Source organism: Nomia melanderi, chromosome 2 (genome assembly GCF_051020985.1).
Source record: "Nomia melanderi isolate GNS246 chromosome 2, iyNomMela1, whole genome shotgun sequence".
Lineage (NCBI taxonomy): Eukaryota > Metazoa > Arthropoda > Insecta > Hymenoptera > Halictidae > Nomia > Nomia melanderi.
The window spans coordinates 16,625,368-16,643,636 of NC_135000.1; the positions used below are offsets into that span (position 1 = coordinate 16,625,368).

At 35.1% G+C, this 18,269-nt stretch overlaps 1 protein-coding gene across 7 annotated transcripts in view; it reads right to left on the reverse strand.

Annotated features, from left to right (window-relative positions):
• smash (smallish) overlaps positions 1–18,269 on the reverse strand; it is a 201,797-nt gene that overhangs the window by 8,647 nt on the left and 174,881 nt on the right. For 6 of the 7 annotated variants that reach the window (XM_076365263.1, XM_076365267.1, XM_076365265.1 and 3 more), the window contains 6 exons: positions 17,299–17,487; positions 16,691–16,978; positions 15,023–16,402; positions 13,545–14,549; positions 3,198–3,506; positions 999–1,226 (listed from right to left, as the gene is read on the reverse strand). In XM_076365263.1, coding sequence (XP_076221378.1) covers positions 999–1,226; positions 3,198–3,506; positions 13,545–14,549; positions 15,023–16,402; positions 16,691–16,978; positions 17,299–17,487 — 3,399 coding nt within the window. The remainder of the gene's footprint in view (positions 1–998; positions 1,227–3,197; positions 3,507–13,544; positions 14,550–15,022; positions 16,403–16,690; positions 16,979–17,298; positions 17,488–18,269) is intronic. The other variant, XM_076365268.1, reaches the window with a different exon arrangement.

Sequence of the window (18,269 nt, forward strand, 5' to 3'; positions counted from 1 at the left end):
GAAGAATATTTTATTTGGTTTTCGTTGTAACATTTCATATACTTAGTATCTTTAAATTGTTTTACTATTGACTTCTTATTGAAATGAAAAATTATTAGAATTTTGGTAAACACTTTGTCAAGTATACCTAAATTCAGATTTAAATTATTTTTGGTTTTAACAGAGTAAAAAATATATTATAATTCTTTGGGAGAAGAATCGGTGTGATTAAACTGTAAAAGGAATCCCTACTTTTCAAACTATGTTAATCAATGAACAAAGTTGCGAACTTCATTCTAACATTTCTACTTAATAATTACAATTGTATGTTGCGTAAATCTATTCATGTGCTCCAATTAACACCATTAAATGATGTTACATCGACGATACTATCTTTCGTAACGCTAAATATGGGTGTATTAACAGGCATGGGGCACATTAGCTTCCGGAAACAAGTGAAAGTTGTCGAAGTGGTGGAAACGCGTGAGAAGAAACGACAAGTGAAGAAACAAGTGAAAAAACGCAAGTGTAAAAGGTGTCGACTTTTACAGCGATAATCTCTGGACGTTCATTCTACGCAGAAATATATAACATTTTAAAAGCAGTTCTATATATTTTATATTCAATCTAATGTTCACATTTTAAATAAAATTAGTTTATTGAATAATCTCCATATTCTATATTCAATACTCATCAGAAACTTCGTATAACATATTTCACAACGTTTATGACTTCCATAACCTAAATATTTTAATCTAATCGACGAATACTCTGTTGAGTTGTTATAAAAGTTATAAACATTATTTTTCATAAACATGCTTAAAACTGTCATAATTGTTATAATTTTTTTAGAATAATCTAAGGTGTTTGATAAAAATTATGAAAATTTTATATGTTCGATTAAATAAATTATTTTATATAATAATTCGCTTCTTTATAATTATTAGGGAGTCGCATTGTGAGTTTAATAATGTAAGTATAAATTACATTTAATTTTTAATAGATGAAGTATTACTTACTCCTTCGATTCCAAGAAAATCCGAACGCCTCGTTCGCAATTCTTTCTTGATTCTGCGGGTGGAATTTAATCTCTTCAAAGGTTCTATTGGAAGACTCTCCTCGTCGCTGACATCTACGGGCGGTGGCGGTGGTTTCTCCTTCGGCGGTTCTACACTGGTAGGTGGTCCAAGAGGAAATGACAGACCAGTAACAATCTCTTCGTCGCTGGAGAGGTTCAGCGGCAAGATCTGTAACAAGACACCAATCAGAAGTTAAAATTGTAAAAAATTTCAGCAAATGAGAAAAATTAAATAAACTATTAACACATTGTTGACCAGCAATTTTACGCAGAAGATATACCATGTAACTGATTATTATTCCGTAATTAAATATGAAAGTGAAACAATCTAGATAAACTTCAATATACTTTATTTATACGTAATGAATTAAAATGAACCGTTGGGCATATCTTTTATACAATTTTGAATGTTTTGTTTTTGCGGTATTTTATATTATCCTGCGTTTCAAAAATTGAAATAGCTAATGCAAGTGCAAACACGAGTTAACTCGCAACCGGTCAACAATGAGTTAAGTATAAAAAAAAAAAACTATCGGTTTTTCTTTATGACAGGTAGTTATAATCTAATAAAAATTAAGGTTCATTTTATATCTGCTTTAAAAATGATTATATTTTATACAAGATAATGACAGTAAGATATTACAATCAAATGGTGACTATTTAGGCAAATATAAATTTTCAAAGAATTTAATGTCTGTAATCAAAGATACAAATTTTTTCTTTAAATAAGGTAAAAATTGTTATTGAACTATTAAACTTATTCCTACACTAAAGTTGCTATAAATGTTTAGAACTTAAAGGAATTCATATGATAGCATTTTGTAGTTGTTAGCAACATAAGAGAAGCAGAAACAGTTTACAATTACAATTTAAAAAATTTACATATCAGGAAGTTTGAAGCAATTTCATTTCCAATGAAGATATTAATAAGGCTTTGTTTAATTTCTGAATGTTTCTTCTCTATAGCTCTTATTAAATTAATTAAATCACTTTTCTAACAGCCTTATTAAGTATAGAACAATGCTTTGCACTTTCACTAGCTGAAGTTCCCAAAGGAAGTTTAATTAGCAGAAATCAGATACCTGTCGTTTCTAATCTACCTGAATATTAAAAAGAAAAACTTTTTATTTTTAATGCGATGATTTCATTTTACAAAAATATATGTAGAGGTTAGTATATAAAATAGTGAAACAACAAAGTTATGCAACAACGTTTGTCTCCGCGTAAACAGAAAAGTTCAAAGACTTAAAATCATTTCTTTTGTACATGCTTCAACTACAATCTAATTTTATAAACTAGTTCAAGTTTTGAAATCATAAAGCACACTCTCGAACAGTTCCGTTTGCAAACAAAGATAAATCACCATGACACGAAGTTAAACAAAAGATAAAGATACTTATAAAAGAGATTTTTGAGGAGAAATTTAACAAGGTGTCATAACAACTAATTACAGACTGTTAATTACACAACTCATGCTGCCTACCTGCCCCATAAAAAACGTAATTCACACTAAAGCAAACTGAAGTCTATGTTACGAAGAAATAAGGTTTATTTAGATAAAAATTGCAGAACTTATTAGAACGTATTTCAAAATTACAAGTCAGAAATCAACTACAAAAAGAATATTCCATGAACTACTAAATTAATACCAAAGTAAATGTATAATAAAAAGTAGAAAATTGGGAATCCATATTTGCAGAAAATAAAAATTAATTAAGAACAGAATTTAAAAATCCATAATAGAATATTTGAAAAGTAAATTCAATTTGCGAAAAGAAATTGCCGAGATTCCCACAATAATAAATCACAAAACGAACAAACGAAAAAAAAGAACATTTAGAAAACAGAGATTCCACATTTGCAAAAAACTGGTAACAAATACAATTCCAAATCTCGCCACAAGGTAGAACACAAAAAACGATTCGCACAGAAAATTTTCAAACACTGTGAACCATCATAAACTACAATTACACACCATTCCATGAATATTCCATAAATCACTAATTCAACACAAAAACGAACCTACAATAACAAACGAAAAACGGAGTAACATTATTAGTGATGAATAAAAACTAATAAAGAAAAAAAAAAATTCTAAAATACTCGACAATAAACGAATTAAAATTAAAATAAAAATTACCTGTTTCGAGATGGGCGACATCGGGCTGAGGATGCTGAACGTGTCCAGCGCGCCGATTTCTTGGTTGCCGAGGGTCAAGGTCGTCGGTCGTTCAGGCGCGGGGTTGTTCGCGGCCTCGGTGGTCTCAGGTGCATCGTGCGCGTCGATTGACTCCTCGATCAACTTTCGCGGCGGTGGCTCGAAAGCCTCGATGATCTTCCCGTTCATCGCCGCTTCCTTTTCCTCGTGCTCTTCGTGTTCGACTGGCGGGCTCGGCTGACAAATCGTCGCTGCCTCCTCTTCGTCCGCTTTCTCGATAACGATCGGTTCCTGTAGAGACGAGGCGTACTACGTTATTGCTTCTGCCGCGCAGAACTGGGCTTGCGGCTAGCACCGTACGAATTTTGCAACGCCACATTCTATGCAAATTGACATCGTCGTGCTGTGCCAGATGGACAGGATTTCTCAAACTTAACCCTTTGCACTCGTCATGCTGGAGATGGCAATACAAATTTGCTATACTTTGATTGTTGTACTTTAAAAAGTACCACACTTTAAAATATTCTAAAAATTAAATCTCATTATGATAATAATAAATAAAAGATACATAAAACGTTTCTAACATTTAAAATTTTTAAAATTATACCGCTGGAAATTGTTTTAATCCAGTTTCCTAAAAATAAATACAAGTTTACACCCGGTAATATTGAAAATAAATCGAATGCAAAGGGTTAAACCGGGACGCGCTCGTGTACGATCTACCGGTGGTTTCAACCCTTTATGACCGGTATTTGGTCAGTGATGGATTGATCAGTATTCGTCACTCTATTTATTCTCTTAACAAATAGTATAGAATAGTAGTAAATAAATATTCGTATTTATTTCATTAATGTTTTTTTTTATTAAAAGTAGGTATGTGTGTTTCTTCCGTGTGATTGGGAGTATTTCTATATTTATAATGGAAACTTACAAAAATATATTGGACAATAAATAAATTAATCGAATGTAGTTAATGTAAGTTAAAAAAATGGCACAGTGTTTTAATAAAATAGTTTCTATTAGTGATTTAGTTATTCTTTCTTTTTTATTAATATGAAGTTATAATTGCAATTCGGTGAATAATGTACTAGTCCCTTTTTGGGATAGTTTCTGTCAGTAATTTAATTGTACATTTTTTTAGTGATAGATATTGTTTCATTTTAATGAATTGCTTAAAAGAATTAATTACATAGGTTATTGTTGCTTTGAATCATTCTGTTAAGACAATTAAGCGAATGATGTGGATAAAGTTGAGTATGAAATAATTATTACCAATAAAAGATAAATTGAAAGAGATTTAGAAATTGTATGACATGATAGAAATATATTTGACTGCGTTTATTATAAAGAGGATGCAGTTCGATGGGGAGCAATGTTTTTCTGTTTTTGTGTATAAATTTATAAATGATGAGTTCATGGCAATTTCAAGCTCAAGAAAATGGAGCTTAATATAATATAAGCTGAATTGCTACAGATTCGGTTTTGTCGGTCATAAAGGGTTGACGTCATGTTGTCATGCATGTGGGGCATGCGATTAATTGAAAAAGCAGTTTCAAGTGAACCATTTGATGTCTAGTCTTCGGTTGCGTCTATGTTTGCATGTTAACTGTACGCAGACAATTTTAATAGTTTGTGAATTTATTGATTTGTGATGGTGTAAACTATTTGAAGTAGTTTACTTCAAGCAAGTAGACTGTAGACAGTATTACACATGTGCAAAGTCTGTGATGTGATAAATTGTTTTATAAAAGCTTCTGTAGTTTTAACACGTTCGATGACTATGTAACTAATTTTTGATGTAAGCTGATCTTTTTTACAGTAATATGTATATTGAAAATGGAATATCTACATCATTTTAAGTTAGTTTGAAAAAAAAGTTTATTTTATTTCGTGCAGTGAGAGACAAATAGGAAGTATTCTTTTGGAATTAAAAAAAGCTCTAAATGACAATAAGCTATTAAGAATGACAAATCTTTTACTATTTTAAATAATATCAACTTTCAATAGATAATGAGCAATTTCGATAAAAAATTCTGCTTACATCTAAAAGAATATTGTTTCAAAATTGAAGTAATTGTTATACATTCTCGTGCACTAAAAATAATAACGAAAGCATGTTGTGCAGTTAATCAATTATTGTATACTCTCATGCACTCATTATTACCTCCTCGCGAAAATATTTTCTGGGCTAGACAATGACTATCGGAATCAAGATAAATTAGCTATTGTAATTTGCGATAAAACAAAAATAACTGTAACAGAACGAAGCTTGAGAAACACTGGATTTCGAGTAATAACTTGAGTGGCAAGTACGACTCCGAATGGAAGATTGTTTTGCATTCTATAGGTCTCGTTCTGCTCGTCTGTTGTTTTTTTTATGTTTACTATGTTTTCGGTAGACATCGATGCACCGGCGTTCATGCACGATTATTCCTGTAAATTTTTTGGTGCTGAATGTAATACATGAAATGAAACGTTCGTTTATAAGTTCCACAAATGCATATTATACTATTAACAGCGTAAATCGTACAAATTTATTCAAAGTAAATACAGTAAACACTTAATTAAATTTGATTTTGAATTTTTAAAAGTTGTAGTAGTAAATGTAACATAATTAAATGTAACATAATTAATTGTAAGAAAAATTTGTTAAGGCAAAATTAATCACAGTCAGAAGCCATATCATAAGTAGGTTCCTATAGTGAAATCAATTGTTAAGGTCACAAACTTAAACAACAAATATATATTCAATAAATAAAGCAAGAGAACTCGGATATCACGCTCTAAATTTCTTCTACAAATGGCAAAAAAATACTCTCAAACTTTTCTGTTTTTATATTCAAATACAAATATTTACATTTAATGTGCGTAACATATATATTTCACATTATTTATAAGCATATATAAATGTAAAATGTGTATTCAATATTTGAACTAAAATTTTATATTGATGTAACAACACTAATACTCGGACCATTGGAACAATTACACGCTACTGTTAACCGAAAATTTTCAACTGAATTTTAGACACCTACATGTTATTTATTCCTTTTTAATATAAATTAAATATTATTTTTCTTTTATCAATCGTTAACCTTTGGAGTTAACGTAGACAGAGAGTAAGCATCAACATTTTTTTCTTTTGTTAATAAATTATTAACGATAAAGTAGTTGCATCGATTATAATTAAGAAATAAATCATAAAGCAAGGGGTTAATCGTATGAGACAATTACTTGTACTATTTCGTCACCAAATAACCGTTTGCATCAAAGGAATGACACACATGCACTTCGAGCAGTACCTTATGTCACGAGTTTTGGTACAAATATGATATCATGTGCTATTGCCGCCAACTGACGAAAGCGGGAACAAACAGAGATAAGATCTGTCAGTAATAAAATAACGATAACAATTTATCTAGATCCCTGATCCGGTGGGAACTGAATTCGCAATTCGCGCTGTCTGCTCCAGATACGCAGTGTACAGTTTCAAAATTAATTTAACCGTGAATTATCGCCAATTTCTCACGTATTAGGCGTAAAGACATAAACACGCGCGAGACGAAGTCTCGTTTTAATTGAATGGTTCATATCTTCATATAGATATCTTAAGAAGCCAAGAAATTAAATTATTTTCTCTTAAAGCAACGCTTTATTAGGCTAATATAAATGTTAGTAGAAGGTTGACTAGAAAATCGAGATTGATGAAACTATAGGTAAAATCTGTTTTACACAAAAATATTGAGAATTTTATTTTAATGAAAATAAAATAGAACGTTGATAACATTTGATCAATATTCCTGTTTTATTTTGTTGTTTGCTTCGTTCAGTGTATAAGTTTTTATTCATACTATCCTACCATTTGCAAATGTGTACAATGTACATGATCTATAGTTTTTGTATCCATATTTAAAAAATCATGACTGTTTTTTTGTAAATGGTTCAAAAATTTTGCACGTGTCTTTGCGAATTGAAGCATTTGCTAGAATAGAAATAAGAATAGAGTAAAGATAAAGATCTGAGGAAAGTTTCTTGAAAGTAAACAAAAAAAGAAAGTGAACTTTCGAGTTTCGAAACTAAACGTGTTTCTCGAATATCGCCATTGTTAGGCCTGATTTCTAAAAGAATCTTCTATAAAGAAATAATAGATGTGTATGAAAATTATATCTCTAAACGAAAGCAAAGAATTAATTACTTTATCTGCCTCACTCTGTTACTGAGTGTGAATTTATTGCTCAACCGCGTCCAGTCACGATAATAAATTCTAAGTGAACCATCATCGTAAAGACAGAGAAATCTACAAGCAATAAAATTCTAATTCCACTGACCACCTTGCAAAATAAACACAAAACCGCCATAAAAGACAAAGTTTTATGAACTTGAACGTATTATTGGAAGTTTTACATTTCCTTAATCGCCTGCTTGATGGTTTAGGTGTTGTGAAATGATTAAAAACGAAAATATTATTTATGTTCAAACAGATGCCATAGTCTTATCACGAGAAACTGCAGTTTTACGTTCGACAACATTCCATAACACAAAGGATTGTTCGTCAGGGATTTCTTTTTGATAAAATATAAATGTGAGAGTTTTGTTTATAAAAAACAAAAATAAATTGCAGAATAAATGGAAGAAAATATTTATAACATTTATGCTTAAGATATTATTATAATGCATTATTTCAAATAGAATTTGAATCCTACAAATGTAAAAATTTGATCTTTCCTTAACACTTAATCCACCGAATGAGAAGATCTTCCACTTTTCACTCAGCAACGCATTGCTTTCTATTTTGTTTATTCCTTCTTTTGGTATTTAGTAAGTCTTGATTTGGGATTATTTGCAATTCATCAGAAACATTTCTTGCTTTCATAAGACAAAGTTTTTAATCAAATCAGATGAATGAGTTCAGTTAGAGTCAGAGAAAATGGTTATAATTATAGTTCTTTTTAGGCGATTGCTTAAGTGTTAATACAGTTTCGAAGTTTACATTTTCTCCAAATAATATGTTTGATTCACTTGTTACCTTATTGTCCGAAACGTTTGTTTAAAAGAAATAGCATCAAGGACACCTAAAAATGTGCAATTGCAGTATGTAATTTCAGAAGGGAAGTAATAAGGACTGCAATGACGTTTTTTTTCTCGCGAAATGATGTGTCAATTTGCTTTTATGTCACCGGAAGTCGCCGAGCCATCGTCAAATCCGTGGTTTCCACGTGTCTACATAATGTGCGTTAATAACAGTCGTGCACTTAATTACCATATAATAATGTGCGGGAGAAAATAACGGAACGGCTAACGACGTCTTAAGTAATCAGTTCGTTCTGTCGTATTGCGCGAAATACATCAGCTTTGCGTAAAGCTGAAAGAAAGGGTATTGGATCACGATTTTTCGATCTTAATCAGTTAATTGCGTTCGACGAGTACACGCGTCATCTTAAAATCAAAATGATACTATTTCTTTCAACGATTAATTATTTATTTTTTCAGATAAACATGTAATTCTTCTTCGTTTTGTTTTACTATTTGATTTCATTGTGAGCATTGTCAGAGATTTCTGAAATTAAATTCTACAGTTAATTCCACAGTTTTGTATAGTATTACTGATTCTTTCATAACAAAGGCAAATGGTATTCGAAATAATTATTAATGATTTGGTATCACTGTACACATATTACGCCATTATCTAGCTGCTTATGTTATTAAATATTTTTATTCGGCATCAACTTTCTTATTGTTATTGTTTTCAAGCAGTTTGGAAGCTCCGGTCATCGGTGACCACCGTGACAATCAACGTGTTAAAAGAGGACATATGTACACAGTGTTTGGAAGAAAAGAAAAATATTTGAAAACTCGGAATGTGCACGTTTGTTTAAAGACGAAGAGCAGGTTCAATATTTAACGGGATTGAAATAAACTAAGCAGCCATGCATAAATTAAAATCCTGTCTCGAGAGCGAACACCGCTACTGATAAGCGGGTAACTAGTGTAACAACCGTTGGAAAAATACAGGGATCTGGGGATTATCGCTAGTTCGAGCAATTGAAAGCACCAGCTTACCTCCTCGCTGCAGCCGAGAGCTTAGATTTAAGGTGTTTGCTTGATTTTGCACTGATGATGTTTGCCGACCTAGCCTACACCAAACAAGCTAGTAACATGGAACAAATGCTCCGTCGTTCCGACGAAGGCTTATACTTCTGGCGTGGGAGAATGTTAAATCGAATTTTCCTTATTTAGCAGTTACCAGGGACAAAGATTTAGATAGCCTGATGGATTTAATGAGTGTGTTCAAAAATACTGGGACGTTGTCTGTGTGACATTTGAAGTATCATAGATCGAATAGATGAAAACATTCAAGCTTGTGCTTGTAAATCCTTTATTAAGTTTCTTTAGACTGGAGTTTTATTTAATCAATAATTATTTTGTTGCAGTTCTACAACAAGATTTTGGTAAATGTTATTAATTATGGAATATGCATTGTAGAGTTTTATAGATTAGAAATGACCCAGATCCACATTTTATTCGATTGCTTGGCACTTTGTTATCTGACAGTTAGATTACATATTCTGCGAAGATATTATTACACTTCATGCAATATCTTTTGCGGTGTTTAGTAGTAAACAATATCTTGCAGTAATATTAAAACCATATAAAAACTGTGTAACATAGCTTTCAAAAGTTCTAGAAACATCAAATTTTTATATATCAATGAAGAATTTACAAGTATAAGGTTATAAAAATATTTTTTTCATCCAGTGAACTTTTTAAAGATACTACACAAACCTGGTCGCCATTATACGTAACACTCTCTATGCTCAAACAGAATTATGATTTTACTATATGAAGCGATAATAGTCGAGCTACAGGCCAACAACTTTTTAATATTAATTACATTCCTGGTTAATAAACAAGAGGGGTATTATACGAGAGCGCAGAGCTCAAACATTCAATTAATAAACGTTCTCAACGATCAATCAATTGGTTAATATTTCCAGCAAATCATACGGTTCTTACCTCCTTGACTCACGATCACGAAACGAATACGAGAACTCGCGATAGCGAGACGAGTAATCGTAACAATTCAGGACACTTTTATCGCGGCGGGTCAAATGCGAGTTCTTTAATAATTAAACGCCACTCCGACCGACCTACGATCCGCAGGTCACGAGGACGACACATCAAATGTGTTCGCCGCTGCAGCGCGACTTGTGCTGTACTTCGAGCAGTATGACGATGATACGCGTCGCAGAAACGATAAGCCGATTTTCGATGTGCGACGCGCGTTTATACGTGGATCCTGATTTATCGATCGATGACCATTAATGACCGAAAAATTCTTTTTCCAGAAATTACTTAAACAGGTGATTTTATTTTACGAGTTTTCTTGAAACTTTATTTTGTCATTAACACATTGTTGACCGGTTACGAGTTAACTTGTGTTTGCACTTGCATTTAGCCATTTCAATGTTTGAAACACAGGGCAATATGGAATATTGCAAAAGCAAAATATTAAAAATTATATAAAAGATATGTCTAAAGTTTCATTTCAGTCCATTAAGTATACATGAAGTATATTTGAAGTTTGTTTAGATTGTCTCACTTTCATACTGAATTACGGAATAATAACTGGTGACATGGGATAGCTTCTGCATAAAATTGCCAGCGAACAAAGTGTTAATAGTGTCAAATTTGTATCTGTAGCAAAATGTAAAATTCTGTATAAATAATATGATAGAAATAATAGAAATCAAAATTCAAGATAAAAATTAGAAATTTCTTATTGATTGTTCATTGCTAAACACTTTTCTGTTCGTACAATGGACAACTGATTGAAACATTTGCGTAATTTTTGGAAAACGAAGGGACATCTTAATTAATCAACTCAATGGAAGACAAATCATTGAAATGCGATTTGAAAATTTATACTATTTCCCCTTTATTTATGATCAGACGTTTCGAATATAGTCAGCAGGATTTTCCACTTTCCGTTTCGAACAATTTACGACGACGATGACAGTGGTAAAATCGATGCGTTGAGACTGAAAAATTCCGATAGAAATATTTGACGTGTGCACCTTGTGCGCGTAATTTTAAACTAATATTCGATTACATACACTGGCTACGTGTTCGACGAGTTCGAAATCGAGATTTTTCCGAAGCAGAAATGAGCCGAATTTGCGGAGGAGATGTTCGGACTGTCCGTCCGTCAAAATGAGAATCGGCGAATTGTCCGAATCCGTTTCATTTGTGCTTCGAAATCCCTTCCTCGACAAAACCTGAATTCTATTTGCGGTGACGATGGCGATGCGACACGACACGATAAATTCCTCTGCCCAGTGAATTTAATATATGATTAACCGCATATACTCCTGAGTATTAAAATCGATCGTTATCCGCACATAAGTGTCGACGACCCGCCTCCAGACCGATTACAAGTTAATCTAAAACGGAGTTTTACACTTGGAGTACATCTGACAACGATGGTATTTACGGTTTTTACTTCTTCACGGCCACTATCTCCATTTCGTTCAATGACAGTTACGTATAGAAATCCGAGATTATTATCACAATGTCTTCTCACGATTTATATATTAGGCAGTGATCGATCGCTCAGACATCATGTTACACGGCTCTCTGGAAAGTTTCCAGACTAGAATTGAAACAACAATTTTCCTGAAAATATCTACGATTTTCGTTATAAATTACAGAAAATAACTTCCGTTTAAACAGGTAAAATAATCACAATAAATTGTACGAAAAGTTTGAAGTCTTTTTAATCTTTAAAATGACATGTGATTCTTTCAATTTAATCTTTACTTTAATCAGAAAAAATTACCGGAAGAAACGAAATAAGGCAAGTACAATGAATAATGAATAATAGAAATTTTGAAGACAAATGAGATATTTCCAGTGTTTGCATAATCGTTATACACTGCGTGCTCCTTTAAAAGGGAACCTACATGCGCTTTAAAAAGTTTATAATAGAAGTCATTAAGGTTTCGCAGAAAAACAGCTGTCTCAATTTACGTTCGGTGGCTTCTGGAATAAACAGTGCAGATCCAAGATGGATGTCCCGTTTTATTAGGCCATCGAGTTTCACGCAAGTCATCATGATTATCGACTTCACTCGAACTGGTACCGTCCTTTACCTCCGTCTAGTACGTGTTTCCAGCTACCTGATCTAATTCTACTCGATACTGGGGGTTATTATATACGTTTTGCTCCTGCGTCGTCTATTTACATCGTTAGCTATGGTCTCACGCCTTCGTTTCCAACGAGATTTGTGCGTAATGGAAGATAATAAATATGTGTGGAAGCGACAGGCGAAGACGGGTTACATTATCTGGGTGTCCTAAGTGGCGGGATTAGGTTTCCTGATCGAAACAATTCGAGACAAGAAAATCGTTTCTCGGAATAACGTCGAAACGAACCACCAACCTTCGAAGAAAGATAACAAATAAACTAAAAATGTATTTTCTCGTCATTTTACTATGGTGGTAGCTAAAATACAAACCAAACTACCTGTACAAATTTAGTAAATAAATATTTAAACACGTTTATGAGTAATTTTTCTTAACCATACAGGTTTGCAATATCTTCATTAGCGAATTATCAATGTTTTTTCTGCCCGAAATTTTGAATTTCTATGTGGGTATTTTAATTTTGAATTTCTATTAATATTTAAATCAATGTGTAGAAACGAAACATTTACCAGATGTACTCGAAGGAAAAATAATAAACGTAGAAAGAATATCTTCTTATAAATATCCCAAATATTAGCAAAAAATAAATTGCCTGAAGCAAGAATCCTTCTCTCGTTACCGTTTTTAACATAGTCTCCTTATATTTTTAATAAAGAATGTTCTTATTTCTTCAGAAACTTAAATTTCTCCGCAAGGCTCTTTCGTCCACAAGCGACCGAGTAATTCCCACCACCTGGGCGCCCGCTCTAAGCCCATTTTTATGTACAAGATCTAATGGATGTTAGACGAAGCTAGGTCTAACAAAGAGGGGGTGAGGCGAGAAAGAAAGAAAAAAGAAAGAAAGAGAATGAAGGAAAGGAAGAAAGAAAGAAAAAAAGAGAATGAAAGAAAGAAAGAAAGGAAAAAAAAGAATGAATGAAAGAAAGAAAGAAAGAAAAAAAAGAATGAAAGAAAGAAAGAAAGGAAAAAAAAGAATGAAAGAAAGAAAAAAAGGAAAAAAAAGAATGAAAGAAAGAACGAAAAAAAAGAGAGACAACGCGCTACGCAAAGACAGCGAGACACGAGTCGCTCCTTGGGCCGCTTAAGACTTTCTCGAAGGGCAGTTAGATTGCTGTTCGATCCTAACCTCGGTCGCTGGGCTCTGCTTGTGTGTCACGCGATCCACGGTGATGAACGGTGTCACTGTAGGTGTCGTAGGAGTCTTGCCCTGAGGTACCACCACCTTTTCGCAAATTTCCACCACCGTTCGGCGTCTTTCGGCAGCCAGTGTCTCTTCACCCACCGTCACCTGATGATTCGTGCTGGATGACAGGGGGGATGATGGAACGTGTTTCGCGAAGGACATCGGGGACGACGGTTCCAAAGGAGACGGTACGCCGGATGGAATACTGCCAGACACCTGGCCGGTGGTATTAACCGGGACAGGTATCTCTGACGCTTTCGGGAATTGGGGGGAAGACATCTGACTGACCGGACTCTTAGCGTTCGATGTTCTCGGTTTGATTATCGGCGCTTTAGGTGAGGAGGGTGAGACGGGCGGGCTCAGGGAGGACGTGGAACTTGTCGGTGACGATTTGCTACTTATCGTCTTCCGAGGCAGCGGCGTGGGGATCTTGGATGCCGACCTGGGGGACGTGACCGGTGTGGTCTTAGCGACTTCCTTCGTGGAAGGGATGAAAGCTGAGGTAGTGTTAGATTCTAATTGAAGGGTCGTTGGAACGGTCGCCGTCCTACCAGAAGACACAGGACAGCTATCTTTCGCGGGTAAATCTAGCGACACTGACAATGAACTAGCGGTTTTAACAGAATCCTCTTTCGAACTTTGGCTCGTTTCGTCTGTATCGCGGATAGAGTCTTGTTCCTCTGCGAAGAGTTTGGAGCTTGTCGATATATTCGTTTCTTTGGTAGATAGAGAGTCTGCTTTGGCATCGGTGAGCTCTTTGGGCAGCGATGACTTTGGTTTGGGAAGCGTTTCGGGCGGGGTTCTTCGCGGAGGTACTTTGGGACTTTGGTATACGATAGGGCGACACGTAGCGGGACAGGAACGAAGTGTGCTAGAGTTAGTAACCTCTATGTGAGCTTGCGATTGTGATTTGTTAGTCGACAGTTCCCCAGAAGTGTCAGCAGTACCCTAGAGAACCAAAGAGTTATTGGATAGATCGTATCACCTGATGTTGCGTATCCGAATAGCAAAAATTGATTTCAGAAATGAACTTTGGAAATGAATATCTTCTCTATAGTTTGAACTACGAAGATCCATAAAAATGAAAATCACAAAATCTATATAATTTTCACATTTCCAAATACAAATACCTTTTCAAAGAATTTACTATCATTTCGACTCAACTATGACATATGGTCCTTTAACAAATTTCTAGTAAAATCTCAAAAAGCTCTGAGACATTAATCAACAAGATCGATCCTGTACAATACTAAAAATGTCTCGATTACCATAAACTTTCACAATCTTCAAACGACAACAATCAAAATAATTCCACTGAATAATTTTACTTTCACAGAAGCTAGATTACTAGATACGACGACAGTCGAAACTGGGCTTATCCGATAAAAGAACAACCATGCAGTTTTATCTTCGCGACTTACCTTCTTTGTTACTACTGCGTCCTGCTGGCTGGCAGAAATCGTCGATATCTCAGGTATGGGGGTGCTCTGTTCAGCTACGGGTTCATTCGCTGTCTCAACGTCTCGGGATTCTTCTGGTTTCTCTTCGATAACTTCCTGCCTCTCGATGATCGCGCTGGCGTGCACAATGTCCTCGTCCACCGGTTCGTCGGCCTGGCTGACGGAGCAGCTTACGTCAGCCGTGTGGATTCCGGAATCCTCGCGGTCCGTATCGTTAAGAAGCTCCGCGGACGACGAGGATGCCGGATAGCGTCTGCCATAGTCGAGCTCTTCTAGACTTTGTACACGCTCGAAGGTGTCGGGACCGCTCGAAGCATCGGCGTCCAGCGAGTCCAGGCTCCTGTGGAAGGCAGCTCTCGGCACGCGATATTCGGAATCGGGTGACGAGCTTCTTTCGCTCGGAGTCGAAGTGTCGATCCTATTCTCCTGATCCCGGAAACATAGCGAATGTTTCCCAACAAAAGATCTTTTGTCAGTGGACTCTTTACTTCTAACCGCGTCTAGGGCACTTAGGCGATCCTTTATTGTTCTAGCGGACAATTCGCCATTGTGCCGGGATTCGTGAGCGGTGCCTGGCGCCGATGATTCGTCGCTGCTGCTGTACTTCTCCAGCGTTGATAATCTCTCCCTGAGTGGTCTGACAGTCTCCAATTCCTCGGTGCTCAGCTTGCGATGAGCGGAGTTCTTACTCTCCCGCTCCGAAGCTTGTTTCTCTAGGTGGGACAGTCTCTCGCGGATCGAGCTCATATCGCCCGACAGTCTGTTCAGGGACTTCCCACTCTTTTCAACGCTCTCTGTCTCGTGCTTCTGCTTCTCCAGGTTCGACAGCCTTTCCTTGATCGATTTCGTGCCGGTAAAATCGCCGGAGAGCCTATTGTTCGCCTTGCCCTCGCTGCTCTTCAGCGACGCCTTCTCGAAGATTTCCCGCCTTTTCAGTATGTCCACCTTGACCACCGGTATGGTCGACTTGCTCTCGTCGTTCAAACTCGTTTTCGAACCGTTCGTCGATGATTTCGCGCTGTCCAGCTTCGCGTCCAGACTCGCTAAGGATCTTCTAGGTATGTTCTGCGATACTCTGGATACATAGCTGCGGATCGCACCCTCGTACGTGTATTCTTCCGGTTCAGGGGAGCTGGTCGTCGCTGTCGTTGCTGAGTCATATTCCTGGTTGTTGTGGTTGTGGTTCGTATGGAAACCATTGCCGAACGGTTTCTTCGTCGTCGTTGTCGCCGCGGATACGGTGGTAGATGAGGATGTTGTTATATCGTTGCCGATCACGTTCTCGCTTGGTACGTTATCCAAATCAGAATGGTTCTTCTCTATTTCGCTGTCTCTGTCGCTCTGTAAAATATTCGTGAACTTCATTTTTAAGTCAAATAATGATTAAGGATTATTAGTATTCAGCATAATATTTTGATGGAATGGTTTCAATTCTTTTTAAACGTAATAATTAGATTACACGGTTGTCATTTTTGATTTTTTGAAAATCAGTATAGGGAAATATTTGAGAGAGTTTAATGAGATCTTTATTCTCTTTAATGAGGAAATGTTTGTTCTTTCGTTATTCATGGTTGTATAACAATGGAATTTAAGTAGAACATATTTAGTTACTGAAATAGTTAGTCTTACCAGGACACTGTGCGTGTCATCGTGAGTGTCGCCGCTAACCGAGCTCTTTCCACTGCTGGTGCCTATTCCAAGGTCACTCAGGTCATTAGCATCCTCCTCATGGTACATGGCCAAGCTGATACTCAGTTTGCGGCCCCTATTACCCCTCTCCTCCATCATTTCCGAGAAAGTTTTGCTTCGACGACGCTGCCGATCATGTTCCTCCAGCTCGAGTTTCTTCACCTCCACCACCCGCTCTATTATGTGCTCTTGACGCTTCCTTCGACTGCTTTTCCAATTGTCCAAATTCTGTGAACAAATTTCACGTACATAACAATAAGTCAATTCATTGACACTAGATTTACAGAATCCATTAATTTGACGGATATTAAATTTCATAAATATTATTTGCTAAAAGTTTCTGTTAATCTTTTAAATAATACTATTATACTAATATGTATCTCAAATCTTTGTTTCTGAAGTTCTAATTTTCAAGACCTATATGAATATACACCTATTTTTTTAGGAACAATAAAATAAAGTGTACAGTAAATGTTCGTGAATTTAGTGTTACAATATTAAAATACAATACTAAAATAAATTTTACTATAATAAATTATTGATTATACCGATTGCCAATCTTCGGGGTCATCCCGGACCTCTTGTTTTATTTTCTTTACTTCTTGAACCTTTTGCAGCTGTTCCTGGGCGGTACGATACAAGGAACATGGTCCAACTTTGACGAATTGAAGAGGATTAGTTGCTTGTTTTGGAGGCGTTTTCAGGGTGGTTTTCAATTTTGGCGGCTCATGTGTAATCTGTAAATTATAAACAAACAAATATTAATGAGATCGTATCCATTATCAAAGATAAAGTAAATTCTATTTCATTTCAATTATAATGTTATATTTCATTAAAATCTATTAAAACATAAGTTTTCTACATTCAAAATATTCAATAAAGTTCAATACGATACATTTATTATTATTTATTGAAAAATTATCCTGTAGCACATTTATGTCGAGGAGAACTGTTAATGACATGTACTCCACGTTCCCTTATCAAGCAGCGAACCCTCGAGATGCAAGCAGCGAACTTGAATTGCTCTTGGGATTTGCTTACAACGGAAATTTTTTCAATAAAGGGTGCAGCTCTGGCAGAGTATAATGATGTGCCATAGTTTCAATGAACACTTCAAGAAGAATAGGTCAGAACGAGTCACTGATTGATGAAAGGGGGAAGAACTGAGTAAAAGGCATACAGTAATAACGTTTCCCACAATTTTAACCCAGATTTGATAAATATTCTTCTTATTCTTCTTCAGTATAAAATAAAAATATTCTTAATATTTTTTTATTTCCATATTAACTATATGAAATAATGTTCTATATACATTAACGTAGAATTACGTATCTATTAACAGAAACACTAACATTTAATTTTCATATAAAATGTAATTACAAATAAATCAGAAATACAATCAAAATCTCAATAAATACAATCTTGTAATTTCTAATAAGAAAATACCAGCTAGTCAATTCAACCATTCAGTAGTTACACTGTTAAAATTGTCAGGCCAGCCGAGTGGAACAAAATGATG